The 15,219-nt window shown below is 38.5% G+C and overlaps 1 protein-coding gene across 2 annotated transcripts in view; it reads left to right on the forward strand.

The window, feature by feature from the left end:
• The window catches only part of NEK6 (NIMA related kinase 6), a 62,533-nt gene that overhangs the window by 29,212 nt on the left and 18,102 nt on the right, over positions 1-15,219 (forward strand). For both annotated transcript variants that reach the window (XM_061476752.1, XM_061476751.1), the window contains exons 3-7: positions 4,110-4,250; positions 5,312-5,374; positions 8,103-8,213; positions 11,729-11,837; positions 13,078-13,185. In XM_061476752.1, the coding sequence (XP_061332736.1) occupies positions 4,110-4,250; positions 5,312-5,374; positions 8,103-8,213; positions 11,729-11,837; positions 13,078-13,185 (532 nt within the window). The remainder of the gene's footprint in view (positions 1-4,109; positions 4,251-5,311; positions 5,375-8,102; positions 8,214-11,728; positions 11,838-13,077; positions 13,186-15,219) is intronic.

Consider the following 15,219-nt stretch of genomic DNA (forward strand, 5'->3'; position numbering starts at 1 on the left):
ATTACATCTCAAAGACAAGATGTGTGCCAGAGATGTTGTTCATAATAGTTTGTTCTTGGGATAATCTCTGCCTTTCTTTGTAAAAATGAATAGCCTCTTTATTTGAATGAGGAATTAGTTTACTTCTATCTTCAGCTTTTTTAATGAAGTAGTAGAAGAATGAGACTTCATTGTATGGATAAAAAGAACAGTCTTTGTCTCAAAACTAGCTCTTTCCAAACAATCCCCTTCCTACAGCTGCCTTGGGAGCAGAAATGTGCAAACAGCCTAGTTTTCTTAGTGCCTTTAGAGGTCCAGTGATTGGATGGGTTTTTTTGGTTGGTTGGTTCTTTTTCTTTCCCTTTTTTTCTTTTTCTTTCCCTTTTTTTCTTTTTCTTTCCCTTTTTTTCTTTTTCTTTCCCTTTTTTTCTTTTTCTTTCCCTTTTTTCTTTTTCTTTCCCTTTTTTCTTTTTCTTTCCCTTTTTTCTTTTTCTTTCCCTTTTTTCTTTTTCTTTCCCTTTTTTCTTTTTCTTTCCCTTTTTTCTTTTTCTTTCCCTTTTTTCTTTTTCTTTCCCTTTTTTCTTTTTCTTTCCCTTTTTTCTTTTTCTTTCCCTTTTTTCTTTTTCTTTCCCTTTTTTCTTTTTCTTTCCCTTTTTTCTTTTTCTTTCCCTTTTTTCTTTTTCTTTCCCTTTTTTCTTTTTCTTTCCCTTTTTTCTTTTTCTTTCCCTTTTTTCTTTTTCTTTCCCTTTTTTCTTTTTCTTTCCCTTTTTTCTTTTTCTTTCCCTTTTTTCTTTTTCTTTCCCTTTTTTCTTTTTCTTTCCCTTTTTTCTTTTTCTTTCCCTTTTTTCTTTTTCTTTCCCTTTTTTCTTTTTCTTTCCCTTTTTTCTTTTTCTTTCCCTTTTTTCTTTTTCTTTCCCTTTTTTTCTTTTGAATTCAAACTCCATCACTGATCTTGAAACCTGTTCTGCAGAGACAGTACCTTGGTTTTACTGTATTCACACAGACCTGAACACTTCACCAAGCCTGAATCCATCATGAAAATGAGAAAATCTATTTTTGATGAACAGGTTTGAAGATGATGGGGGTATCTAATTTCACACACAATTTACATCTGTATATGAAAACTCTCTCAGATTGAAGAAATAAAGATCGTGGTGTATTTGAAAAAATAGATATTGGTTCTTTGACAGGTTTATGAAAAATGGTAGTGGTTAAGTTTGGAAGGACTTGAAAAAGATCATGAAGTAAGTGAAATGTATGCAAGGCCAGACTAAAGGGGTGGTACTCAGAGAAGGCAGATATTTCTTAGGTATTCTTGACCTTGTGACAGCACTGCCTCTTAATGTTTAAGTACAGCAAAACATAAGAGAAGGTTAAGCTTAAAGAGATGTATGGGGAAATGGACTGCTGTAATCCATAGGGAGCTTTCTGGCATGGTTTGGTCTAACCTGAGCTTGCTCTCTGGTTTATACCGAAATCAAACATCTTCCAGCCTGTATGAAAGCTCCAAGCTCCGTTACTTTAATTAGGTCTGATAGGTTGTGATAGCAAATGCAAATCTAGGTCATTGCATATGTAAATATGCAGCTGTAGTCCTGGAGGATGCCAGAACATATCAGCTAAGGTGTCCAGTCATCACCCAGCATTAACTCCAGCATGGCAAGCAGACTTTATGTGTTAACCATGTGAAAGTGGTTAGGACACACACATACACCCTGTCACTTCCTAACATTTATTTATTTTTTCAGGTTAGGAAGTTGCCAGATAATACTTGGCACATGCTTAAAATATTAATTTACACTTAAACACGCTTAGTTTTAACGCACAATTTAATGATTTATGAAGGGCAAATGGATACCATCCTTAACAGTAGCATGGATTTCTTCCTTTAAAAGAAAGTTTTGTGGTAGTTACTTCATAAAATCTCATTAAAACTGCTACCTTTATTGTGTACGTTAACTCCAGGTTGGAAAAACTTGCTCAGATGTTCTTGCAGCTCAAGAAGAGCTGGCTCAGGAGGCACACATTCACAGTTAAGGAAGTGCTTTGATGCCTTTCTGTATTTTAATTAGGCATAAGTGTTCTGTAGTTCTGTGTACTGACACCTTTGTTTTGGCTGGATAAAGCAATCTGACTGGACAGCTCAGTTCTTTTGCCTAGAAGCTGTTGTGTGAAGAAGCTGGGAAATGGAGATGTTAGTTACCAGTCAAGTTGAACACATCCTTGGGTTCAGACATTCTTCTGGTGATATTTAAACTAAGAAAGCTGCAGGGGCTGATTCCTTTGACTATTTGCTTGTCCGATTTCACCCCATGTTGCCTTGCTTTGTTGATGAATTAGTTACTTAAAGGTGAATGTGTGTAAATAATAAAGTAATGTTATCTTAATATTCTGCTATTTATCTGATGACCCATTGACTCCCTTTTCCTCATCAGTGACAGGATACCCCTGTTTTATTGTTAAGTATACACTGCAAAGCTTAGAGAAACAAATCCTGGATCTTCAGTTTAATTTTTATTTTGCTGTATTGTTTTAGCTTGTAAATGCAGGGTAACTTCAAGCACAGCCCAAGTACTGAGCCTAACCTTCACAAATCTTGGTGGCAGTGGTGGCTGTACAGTAAAGTTGGTAATGGGGCTTCTTTCACAGTATAGAGGAGACTGAAGTGATCTTAAAAGGGAAACTCCCTGAACTCTTGAAAGGAAACACTTGATGAAATGAGCTTCCTATTTCTGTGATTCACCTTTGTGAATGGCTGCGAATTCTCATGCACCCCTCTTAATTTGTGTAGGTTACTGTGCATGAGTTAAACTTTTTACTGTGACATCTTTAGCCTAGAAAAATTAAAACCATTTCTCATGGTGTGAAATAACTTAAACACTCATGGTGATGGAAAAACTTACCTGTGGCCTTGGCATTTCACAAGTAATTAGTCAAATTGGTGGTTCATCTGAAAAGGAGTAGGTTTGCTCTTTTAGGGAGCTTAAACTGAGAAAGCTGATGAGCACAGTGCCCTGGAGTTACATGCCTACTTGAATTAGCAAGCATTGGCTGGACACTGTGATGTTGCATTTTTGTCTCCTCTGGAGTTCAGAACTATCTAAGCTTCTCAGTTTAGCAGCAGTCCTCTCTTTTCATCACTGCTGAGCTTTATCGTGAGGAAGTTCTCAAGGGCACAGGGCAATGATGTGGAAGTGCAGGGCAGGTTCCAGAAACAAAACAGCCTTTCGCTGCCAGAGATGAGGGGGAAAGTGATGGCAGAAAGAACTGATAATGTTTCCACTGTCTGGTTTGTGATTTATGTCTCAAAAACATTGAATTTCACAACTTTGTTTACAAAACCTCTGCGAAATAACTGTGAGTGCAGTTCAGAGCTGCACAGACACCTGGAAATCTGGAAGCTTTTTCAAATATCTGATTGATACTTCTAATTCTTTGTTGAATAGTAGTCAGTTTTATTTCTGTTTCAAAGAAGAACAGCCTAAACTTACTTACTTAAATATGTACTGTAATAGATCCTCACTCTCTTGTGTGTAGTGCTGGCAAAAGATGCTGGACTGAAACTGAAGGCTTTACCTGCGTTTTGAATGCTTCTATCTCCACACCTCTGTGTCAGGAAATGACAGTGGTAGCAATAGTCATCTCCTTAAAACATCCAGCCCTCCTGGCCTGCCTTCCCTGGAGACTTGTGCTGGGATGTCTGCCGAGGATCCAGCACCAAATGGTAGCTGTATCCCTTGGATGCGCTCCCCTCAACTTCTGTTGTGTACTTGTTACTAGTTTTATGCTTTGGTTAATATTTTTGCTCGGGTCTCTGCCGTTACTCTGTGTGCACTCGCCGGTAGATGCTGCATTTCGCTGTGGCAACTGCTCCGGTACAGTGCTGTCTGAAGCAGGCAAAGACAATTGAAGGTGGAAAAGGAAAACCAGACCACTTCATTATCCATTCATTGTACATCAAATTTCTTTGTCTTTCTTCTGGTCAATCTTTACTGTAAGGAATTTATTCTCTTGAATACTAGTCACAGAACCCACTACTTTGTGGTCATAAGAAAGATACTGGGAATGCTATTGAGGATTTTGCATCACTTTTTCTAGTTTATTGATTTAATTTCTTTTATCTTGCACAGAGACATTTAACATCGTACCCGTATCGCTGCACACTGGCAGATTTTCAGATAGAGAAGAAGATTGGACGAGGACAATTCAGCGAAGTTTACAGAGCAACTTGTCTTCTGGACAGGAAACCTGTGGCATTAAAGAAAGTTCAGGTGAGCATTTTAAATTCAAAGTCTTATTATTTAGCAAGCAGAATGGGAATGTTTTAAGTATCTACTCAGATTACTTTGAGTTGGATAATTCTTTCAGTATTCTTTTGTCAGCAGTAATAATGCAATGAAATGCTTTATAAATTGAGAGTTTAAGGTTTGGGAGCACTGGATGATCTGGTTTGACCTATTTATATTTAAAAATCTGTATGTTCTCTATGGGACCCTGCTTCAATTTTGAGCCATCTGTTTGCACTTCATGGTCTCTATCCCTCATCATGTTGAAGTGGGTTTATGTTTTTAAATGAACTATGAAGCAGTGGTGCAATTTATTTTTTATTTCACTTTTTACTTTATGAAAAGGATTCACTAAATTAGAATCCAGTATATATGAAGGAATGAGGCCCTAATGGCTGTGCTCATACAGGTAGGAGGCTGCCATCTCATCACAGATAAATCATGAGAGCACAAGAATGAAAAATGCCTGCACTTGCTGATGGAGTGTTAAAAGGATTTCTGAGAACTTTCATGCAAGCCATATAGATCTGTAACTTGGTTTAAGTATTGTGCAGTGTTCAGAACAGCATTTTGTTTGAAGGAATTTGCCTTTAATCCTTCAACAGATCCTTTAAACTCGTATTTCTAATGACTAACTCTCTTGATTACTTCAGGATGAATATTAATTCCCAATATTATTGTTAATTATTACAGAGAAATCAGTGGAAGCTGTATCTCTGAAAAGAAAAAAGTCAACTTTTTTATCTTTTATTTACCGCATGGAATTAATAGAAACTTAAACAATGTTTTGAAAGTTACAGCAGCAAATTCTTTGGTTTTTTGTGCTTCTTGGAATACTGTCTACATGTTCTGCAATTACTTTTACTCTATTCCTAGCCTTTTAGTGGCTTCAAAATAAAGAAAACATTGATCTTTCTTTGATCTGGGGATCATGTGAATACTGATTACAGCAGAAAATACACAAATTAGGGGAGGCGAGACCAAGTCTTAAAACACAAAATTACTTTTTCATTGTTTTTTCTTTTCTATGTTTTTTGTCTTTGAAGATTTTTGAAATGATGGATGCCAAGGCAAGGCAAGATTGCATTAAAGAAATTGACCTCTTGAAGGTAAGATTTTTTATTTTTTTTTTACCATGGCTTTTCCTGTTTTTTTTGATTTAAGAAAAAAACTGTTTTCAGGTTGGCAAGGTTCATTTGCCTTTTTATGGCAGATAAAACTTACACAGCACACACAGTGATCTTAAAAGACCATGCTTTCTTTTGCAAGCTAGAATGCCTACATGATGAAAGAGTTGTGGTATTTTTGGGTTCTAGGTAATTTAAACAGTTTTGTCTCAAACTCTAGTTACAGAATGTTATAAACCTGCACTGGATTCATTGGGAGCAAAACATGTGAATTTATTAGAAGCAGAGGAAACTGAAAATACCCACAATGACAGGAGAGTCCAGAATGTCAGCTCCCAGCCTCCTGTGTGGGAGGACCAGAGGCAGCTTACCTTCTTGAGTGAAGCTCATCAAGAAGCCAGATACCAAATCAGGGTTATTGTAGCGGTAGAGTTGTGAAAGGGAATATGCTCTCTGCTGCCGAAGTCACTTAAATTATAGGTCACTCTCCCCATTTTAATAACATCACCAAAGCTCTCTAGTCAAGCCGTAGCAATACTAGAAGCCTGCTTCAGCTCCTTTTGAAGTCAAAATGTTGTATCTGTCTCTGAGAGAATGTATCCAAGTTTAAAATCCCTGGCTGGAATGAAGCACTATCTGTGTGTACTCTGACTATTGAGGAGTTGGTGATGGAATTGCATAGACTTGCTGTAGTCCATCCTGTCAAAATAATACTTTGTCCTTTTTGATCAAAGATTTCTCTCTGACCATGAAACCAAAGGGTTTGGTTTTTTTTTTGTGGTCTATAAGTAAATTATGATTATTCAAAACTTACCAGAAGCCAGACAAAATTGTATATTACTTTCAGTGTAATTCTGGCTAAAAGGTTTCCGTAAAGCAGCTCAATAATGCAGCTGTAATCAGTGTTAGGGCTGCCAGCACCCACACTCAGTCATTTAGAGGTGGCTTACCCTTCCACACGCCTCTTGCTGACAGTGCTGCTGTGCATACACATCAGGCATTAACTACCATCACACTTTTAGGATGCATTAAAGAAATAGGAAATGTCATGAACCCAAGAGAAAGTGTTTGTGATGTTTGGTGCATTTAAGAATCTGTAAGTATGAATATACTTCCCTTCTGACAAAAGAAAATTTCAGTGGTCTTTTCCATGCCACATGAATATACATTATTTAAGAGTCAATATGTTTATTTAAAATAAGTTTGACAAAAGGAGGAGTGGAGAATGGAAGTTTGGCTTCTCCAGAATGACCAACCTGTGTGTCCTGGGAAAACAGAACAGTAAAATGTTAGTGTAGTGGTTTTCCCAGCAGTGTGTGGGCTTCACTACCTGTTACAGTTGTACTATTTTGATGTGTTTTATTGGCATGTGGTGCTGAGGCTTAGAAAAAGGCTTGTTTGACCGCCTGAGCTCAGTGATGCCTTTGGAAACTTGTGAGAGAGTTCCCTCAGAGCATCCTGAAGAGAACAGAAAGCATCTCTTAGATCCCAGGCTTTACTGCACCTACGAGAGCAATACACAGCACCCAGCATCGGGTCTGCCATCACAGTGTGTGTGCAACGATGGGGGGAAGGCACCCTGATGTGTATTAGGTGTTGGGCTACTCAGCTTATGGTTTTGGTGCTGCTTTTTCACTGGAAGCTGGTCTTTGATCAGTGCACCTGAGAGCAGACATTTACAGGAGATTTCAACAGAAACAGTGGGCTGTGGCATTTATTTATTTATTTAAGGCTTGGGCTTGTGGGAATGTTCTTCTCCTGATGCCTGCACATGGATCCCATTAAGGCTAATGTGTGCTAGTGGCGTGGCATTGCAAAGGAGAATCTGTCCCCTAATGTGCATGCAGAGAGGAGTGATTAGTGTGATGGATCATAACAGCGTTTCTTTTGGCTTTGTAACCCCTGGAATAGACAGGTTGAGTCACAGCTGTTTAGTACATGACATGCTCACTTCAGGAGTTTCTAAATTTACTGCATTTCAAAGAGCACAAGAGGGAGGGAGAATATAGAGCAAAATTAGAGTGAACAGAGATACTGAGATACTGCATTGTTTTTTAAGCAATTACAGTTTTCCACCTTAAGAAATTCAAACATAAAATATTAAACAAGGTGAGCCCATTTCTTGTGAATGAAGTGAAACAATCTGAGAAGGTGCGAGTTTTTAAGGAATGTAGAAGGAAAAAATCTTTAGTATCAGTTGTGGCTATAAGAAGAATCTACTGAAATGAAAAAAGTAATGAGTAAAGATGCAAGCAGAAAGAATCAGAAAAATAAACTGATGTGTGCCATTTGTGCATTATTTTCCTCCATCAAAGTTTTATTAAATCTGCTCTTCTAAGGGACAAAGAGACCTCAAGGAGCATCGTAGTCAACAGTTGGGTTTTTCTTTAATGCAGAAAAAATCAATTATTGCTTAACAAATCTTCTCTCAGGGCATTGATTTTTAGCAATTTGTGAGATTAAAATAGAAAAGGTTGTTTCACACTACTTTGGGCTGTATTGCTCTTTACTCAAGACACTTTTATTATGCTGTGCTTATGATAAATGAGACTTCTTGCAGGATTTTTGTTTATAATAACTCAGAGCATGGTTTGTAGTTGCACCTATTGTGAACTGTTTTGCATAGTGATTACAGAAGCAGCACAGCTATTATATCTTAGGGTTTGCTACTACAGCGTTGAAAGCTTCTTGCATTCCTTTTTATCTGCAGCAACTGAACCATCCCAATATTATTAAGTATTTGGATTCTTTTATTGAAGACAATGAACTTAACATTGTCCTGGAGCTGGCCGATGCTGGTGATCTCTCCCAGATGATTAAGGTAAGGATGTTCCAGTTCCAGAGGTGCTACAAATTTTCAGGATTAGGCAGACAGACACAAGGCAATGGGCACATCTGTGCTAGAAGCACTTTTATTCTCTTCTCAGAGTTCTGCTCGCCCACAGGGTGCTTCCAGAGCCAAAACCGAAGTGTCTGGTGACATTATAAGCACTGAAGGCTATGCTGGTTGCTTTTGGTCCCTGCTTCGGAAGGGAGCAAGCTTCTGCATGGTTTGGTGGGATGTGTGTTATTTGCAAGGTTGATTTTATGCAGCTTGTGACTGATAGGGACATTTAATTATTGTTGGATTCTCTGTCCGCATAACCTGTCTGCCACTCTGCAGACATTCAAGAAAGTCTATTGACTTTCTTGGCAGTGGGGATTTGGGTTTGAGAAAATGTTTCAAGTACTTGTTCTTCTTTTATGTTGCTCTTAGGAATATGTGTATTGCTGCAAACCAGCTTTAGTTAAGCTGTTACCACCTGCTTTTATATTTTCTTTGACATGTTAATCTTTAGACATACATCCCTTGTGAGAACAGATGTGTTATATCAAGTTTGTTAGCACTCTCAACCTTCTCTCCATGTTTTACCTGTTTTTTTTTGCCATCATTATTCTGTAATTATCATAAATGAATGTTTGGAAAGTTCTCCTCCTCCTTGTTGTCACAGTTAAAATATCTTATTAACAGATTTGTTTTCTTTGCCAGCAGAGCAATGAGGCACTAGGCCAAAGGCTGTCAAACAAGTTACCCATTTAGTCCATAGTCAACGGCTAAATTTACAGTACCCATGAAAATCTGCTCCATCTCACAGGAGAGTCCCCCTGGGCGAGCGAGTTGGGAACAGGCAGTTGGCAGAGCTGCTCCTGGGGAGAGCCCCAGAATTCCAGATACAGCCTCATTTTACAGTGCTCAGTAGCAGGAGTGATGGTTCTGCCCCAAACCCCAGTGACTTGCACTGAAGGATGTCAGGGTCTTGGTTCTGCTCGCTGAGGGTTATGGAGGCAGAGCTGGTCCTTCTGCCTGGGGAAAGTTTGTGTGTATTTTTATCTTAGGTTTTCTTGTGACTTCTTGTATGTTTTAGCCTTTTCCCAACAGATCCTGGGAAAATTGCAGTTTATCTCAGGGTTTTTGTAGTTGTGGTTGAAGATGGAAAATAAGTGAGGATTGTGAGAGCAGGAGTTTGGGCTGTGATTGTCTTGGGGTGGGCAAGTGTTTTGCTTGATTTTTAGATGTTAGATTACAAGAAGTTTTACCTACAAAATTGTAAGAGACCATCATAGGGAATACTCGTATTCTTTGTCATTTACAGTTTCTAAGTTAAAACATTCCCTACTTTTAAACACATAATCAGTGTGGGGTATTTTTGTTTTTAATTACCTTTTTACTCTTTATAAATGGAAGCTACATTTTCCCAAACCCTCATTTCTAGATTCTGAGATTGGTAACTTGAACAGCACTGTAACTTGTGTGCTTTCTGCCAACATTCACCAGCCTGGTCTGCTTTCCCATGTGTTTATCAGGCTCGAAGAAGATGTGCAAGATTTTTTTTCAAGGTCATATAAATGATGTTTTTCCATTGGTTCAAACCCTGGAATTCCGTTCTTTTTTTTTAACAGAAGGAAAAAAAAACCCAAGTAAACAAAATTAAAACCAAGAGGGAACCAAAGTCTCCCCCTAAATATAGCTTTAACTGCAGCAGTGGAGTTTGCCTGCCTGCCCCTGAGTCACTCCACACCCTTCCCATCCCCTGGGAACTGAAGCTTCTGTGAGGATTTTCAGTTTCCGCAAGGCGGCAGGAACAGCAGAAACAACACTCTGAAGGTGTGAGAGTGATAAAAACAGGGACTATCTTTGTCACGCCCCTGGTGCCTGCATTATTTATGAGGTATTGTAAAGCTGGTGTAGGAGAGAGCTGCAGGAAAACCCACCGGAGAGCTGGGACTTTCTTGTAAATGTCAAGCAAATCTTATTGGACATGACATTTAGAAAATGATCACTTGTGGTCTTGCATATCCACTCTTAAATACTTTAATGAGAATTAAATAATTTTATTGTGTGTATAACACTTTGTCCCTCACCCTCTGCAGTTCCTCTGTGCTCTCTATCAAGTTTTGGTTTGAAACTGTTGCAATCTGTCAGATTTGCTGCCTGGGGAATTGCAGGGTTGTGCCCCTTCGCAGCTGATCTGCAAAAGAGAATTTGCCATTACTTGAGTCAAACACGAACCAGTAACAGCATTTCACATAAAATATAAGATGTGACAACGGACATCAGATGTCTGTACTGAGAGGAAAAAGCACAAGGTGCACAAAGGGGCAACAACCAATTCCCTTCCTTTATTCTTGCTCTTGCACGCCATTGTTGGAAATTCTCAAGGGTACGATGCAAAAGAAATGCAGTTGTAGTGTGCTGGAAAGGAAATACAGTGTGTGAGGTAGTTATCCAATGGCACCTTGTATATTGAAGGGTGAGGATAAATCTTAAACCTCTGGAAGTGTATTGTGTGTTGTGTTAATGCTCTGGATGAAGAACTGACTTGGTATCTAGCATGGGAAGAAGCAGCGAGAAGTCAGAGACTGCTAATCCAAAGCAGTGAAAAGTCAGGGATCACTAATCCAAAGCAGTGCTGTTTTGGGATGCCTTGGGGAAGCTATCACACTTTCCATGTGACATACATGGCTGTTGTGCATCTTTGAAATGGGAAAAGAGTAGTTGAATATATATGTTTAGTCTTCAGTGAAGAAGCTGGATATTTATTCCTGTAATAAGTTGCTTGGGAAGAAGACTTTAGTATTGCAGAGACCAATCATTGTGCTGCAGTCCTTTGTGTTGTGTGTGTTATACTTAGGATTATTTTATTTGAGAGCTAGAAGTGCCCAGAGGTCCGTGGAATCTGGACTCAGCTCTGCTTGGTGCTGCTTAAATGCACACAAACCAGTCTTTTTCCAGATCTGTGTGTCTCTTGATCAGCAGTGTCTTTCTGTCTCATCAGAGATAGTTCAGTTAATTTAGTATTCTGAGTATGCATGTAATAGAATATATTCTTCTGCCTGATCACAGAAGAAACATGGATACTTTATTGATGCTTTGGCCATCTTTTAAAATAGGAAACAGATCACCTTATTTCTGTTATAGGCTGTACAATAATGAACGTTTGCAACACAATTTTTTTTAAATGATCTTTTGTTACTTAAAGCAAAATATTTGAGACATTTGTTGTTTTGAGGCGTTAAATATGTTTTGCAAGGTAATTAAGGAGATTAATGCTAATCATAATTGGTGTCCATTCAAAAATGTCAAACCTATCGAAGCATATTTTTCATAATAGTTGTTAATTAGTGAGCTGCATTGAAGCTTACATACAGAGAGAAGGAGTTAAAAGCTAATCAGAAGAAAAGTCATGCTGCTGCAGATCTGGAAGACATGAGTAACCTGCAGCTGACGAACGCAAGTCTAGGAAGGAGTCAAATATGATGCTTTTTCACTGATCTTTTATTTATTTCCTCCCACAGTATTTTAAAAAGCAGAAACGGTTAATCCCGGAAAGGACAGTGTGGAAATATTTTGTGCAGTTATGCAGTGCAGTTGAACACATGCACTCCCGCAGGGTGATGCACAGAGGTAACATTAATTCAGTCTCTTTTCACTGAATAATAATATAATGTTCCAATTAGTAAGCGCCTACATTCAAAAACAATTATGCTGATGTTCAGCCAATGCATGTTTAGAGAGGCTGGAGCTTGCAAGATGGATTTCTCCTTCTGTCTCTTTGCCTCATTGTTAAAGGATTCAGTCCGAAGTGAGCTGGTATTAGGAATATGAGCTGCTTTGTATTCCAGACACTGTTACTAAGTAGAAGTGTCAAACTTGCCATTAGGAAGGTGTCAGAACTAAAATGCTGAGACTACTGGATACAGTAACTCTTAAGAAATAGTCTTCATTATATTAGCTGTGACCTTAGAGAGTTTAGAAGAGTTTTTCCATCTTGCAAGTTTTCCTGAAATATTAATACAAATATGTCCCACACTCTCATAATCTGGTCTCTATTTTCATTAAGTATTTTTTCATCTTGTCTTAGAACTTTTTGTAACTTTGAACCTTACACAAAAATTACACTGCTTCTTTCAGCCTAAGTGAAATGCTTTGTGAAGGACTTGACCCAGGAAATGCAAATATCCCAAAAGGCACCAATCTGTGCTTCTCGTTGTTTCAAAAGAGAAAGGAAACAGTGAATTCTTTACTTTTTTTTTCAGCAATGTGATACTATTTTTGCTCCTTTATATATCCCCTGATGCAGTTTATCAGTTGCAGTTAGGTCTGTAATTGCTGGCTGAAATTTGGAGCCTTGCATATCTCGTCATCTTTAATGTGAGGAAAGAGCCTCAGTGACTGAATCCTGACATGACTGCTGGGGAAACTGGAGTTCTAGTAATTTTTATGCTCCATGAACAAATTGGGCTGTGTAGAGCCGAGAATTTATGTATATAGGGGACAATGACTGGTCTTTGGTGTGAGGGGACAATGGTGAGCAGTACAGTTTCCTGTAGAAAACGATAATTTCTAAAGAGAAGCAGACTTGTTCCTTTGATGTCCATCAATTAAAGAGGTTGCCTCTATTCTGTTGTGCTGTTTCCTGCTTCTTCCCTCATTGGTATTTCTTGTATGCTGGGAAGTACACTCTGATTTTTGTGTATGTGCAGAGCTTGAAGTCTTGGAAGGTTCAGCCTATCAAAGCTGTAAAGAAACACAGTTCTGCTGGAGCTTCTTTTGTACAGAGAGTGCTCCAGGCTATGTTTCTATTGCAGCATTAGAACCAAATAACCTTTTGTGGCTTTGACCTTTTACCTTTTTCTTCTTGCAGACATAAAACCAGCCAATGTGTTTATAACAGCCACAGGGGTGGTGAAGCTGGGAGATCTTGGATTAGGCCGTTTTTTCAGTTCTAAAACCACTGCAGCACATTCCTTAGGTAAGATGTTAAGCAAGCACAGCCATACAATTGTCAGCTGTGATCTTCAAAAGAAGTGGTATCTGTCCTCTTACTGTGACAGAAACTTGACTCAGTGGATGCATGCTTATATTTTCTGTGATATGTATTTAAAATACTCTTCATATAAAATTAAAGAGGTATTTTCTGGATTAAAACTCCACCTGATATTTGTTTCTGGAAGATCTGGCCTGGTAAGCGTATATGATTTATATATAGCAAATGCAACAAATGCAACTTTTCTGCTCAGAATGTTTGCCTGTGCTCTGCTGACTAGAATTAAATGCTAGACCACCACCATTTTTAGCAGATGTTGGTCAGCTCTCTGACCCTGAACAGGGATTATGACTGTCATCCAAGGTGAGGGAAGTGTTCAAAACCTTCATGGTTCATCTGTTCCAAGAAGAGACTTCCCTTGAAACCCAGCTTAGTCTTTAAAGATAAGAGTTTTCTTCATGTCTTCTACATATCTCAGGATTGTTTTCCTGTTCCTCTGTTAGTGCAGAAAATTCTTGCCAGAGCATAGGACCTTGCTCATTGAATTGTGTCCTCTTTCCAGATGCTCCTACTTGTGATAACTCTGAATTTTTATTCTGTTTTGCTTTGGTTCATCCCAGCTTCTTGTTATCCGCAAAGGCAATAGCATCACCACGGTCCCATGTGTTAATGCATGTGTTGAACAGAACTAGAGCTGTTGGCTGTCTTGTAGGACTTCACTTGAAATAGCCTTCTAATTTGGCTTTTCCAACCAGTTTTGCATCCGTTAAGTAGCTTCATTTAGAACAGATATAGCAGTTTGCTTATAAGTAAAGCTATGTAGGCCTTTGATAAAAACATTACAGTTGTAACACATCTGTTGCTTCTGCTACCTCCCTATGAGGCCTCTTGCCTTATCATGGAAAAAAGAAATCATTTGTCATGTTTCATGGACCAGTCATAGTGATGGTGATGTGTTTCTTGCTCTTTTTACTGTGTTTTACAAGTGGCATGATCATACCTGCAGCATTTTTGTAGGAATTCATATGAGGTTGGCTGGTTTAAGCAACTGGGTTCCTCTCTCCCTCATTTTTACCGCTAACATTAACTACAGTGCTACAGAAAAGTATCCAGCACATACAGTTCATTCTTTAAGTTTTTCAGTGTGAAGTATTTAACAGTTGTGTCCGTAACCTCTTGAGAGGTGGCTCGTTTTCTGCTTTTATTAATGGGTCTCAATTTTGAGTCACAAAGGTACCTTCTGTGTTACAGCAGTGGAGGACTTCAGCTTTTAGTACAGTATTTAAGCTCTTTTACATCTAGCTCTCACAGTTGATTTGGCAACACAGTGTTTGTTTTGCATCTTTTGTTGTCTTTGTGGGTTTTCCTCCACGGAGTGCCAGTCTTGCTCTATTGTTTCTTATATGGGTACAAACTTAATTGATAATATTCACCAACCATACTGGTGTTTCTCAGTGCACAGGAAAGGAAGAGAAATGACATATTTTGTGTCTGTTTTTTTACTTTCATAAAATGTTATGAAATTTCCCTTTGCATCAAAAGCTATTCTGGGTTAAATCTATTTAATTAAATACATGCTAAATAGATTAAAATAAATCCTCTTCACAGAAAGTTACAATCACATCATCTGAACAGGCAAAAATATGATTGTGTCTAATGATATCTTACCTAGGTTGACTGCTGCACTTATTATATTAATAAGAATAAATTGGGGCTTGGAAACTGGCTGCACATGTAAGCCAAGCTTGTGACCTTTACCAGGGTTGCTCCCTCTTAATTGATAAAGCTTGTGTAGGAGGAGTTCAGCCTCTTCTGCATGAACCTTGCCCTTCCTTAAATCAGCATCCTCCTGCAAACAGGTGAGAGGTGCACAGCACTGAGGGAGCAGCAGTGAGCAATGTTGGAGACAGTGTGGTGTGTTGTGGGGAGGGGTGGACGCACCAGTGGTTCTTGTATGCCTTTTAACAAAAAAAATATGCAGACTTGAAGCTTTTCTCTTTTTTTTGGTCATTTGCCAGG

Source organism: Pezoporus flaviventris, unplaced genomic scaffold, assembly GCF_033815535.1.
Source record: "Pezoporus flaviventris isolate CSIRO_AGI_PZ_B2104156 unplaced genomic scaffold, CSIRO_AGI_Pfla_v1 ptg000097l, whole genome shotgun sequence".
NCBI classification, from domain to species: domain Eukaryota; kingdom Metazoa; phylum Chordata; class Aves; order Psittaciformes; family Psittacidae; genus Pezoporus; species Pezoporus flaviventris.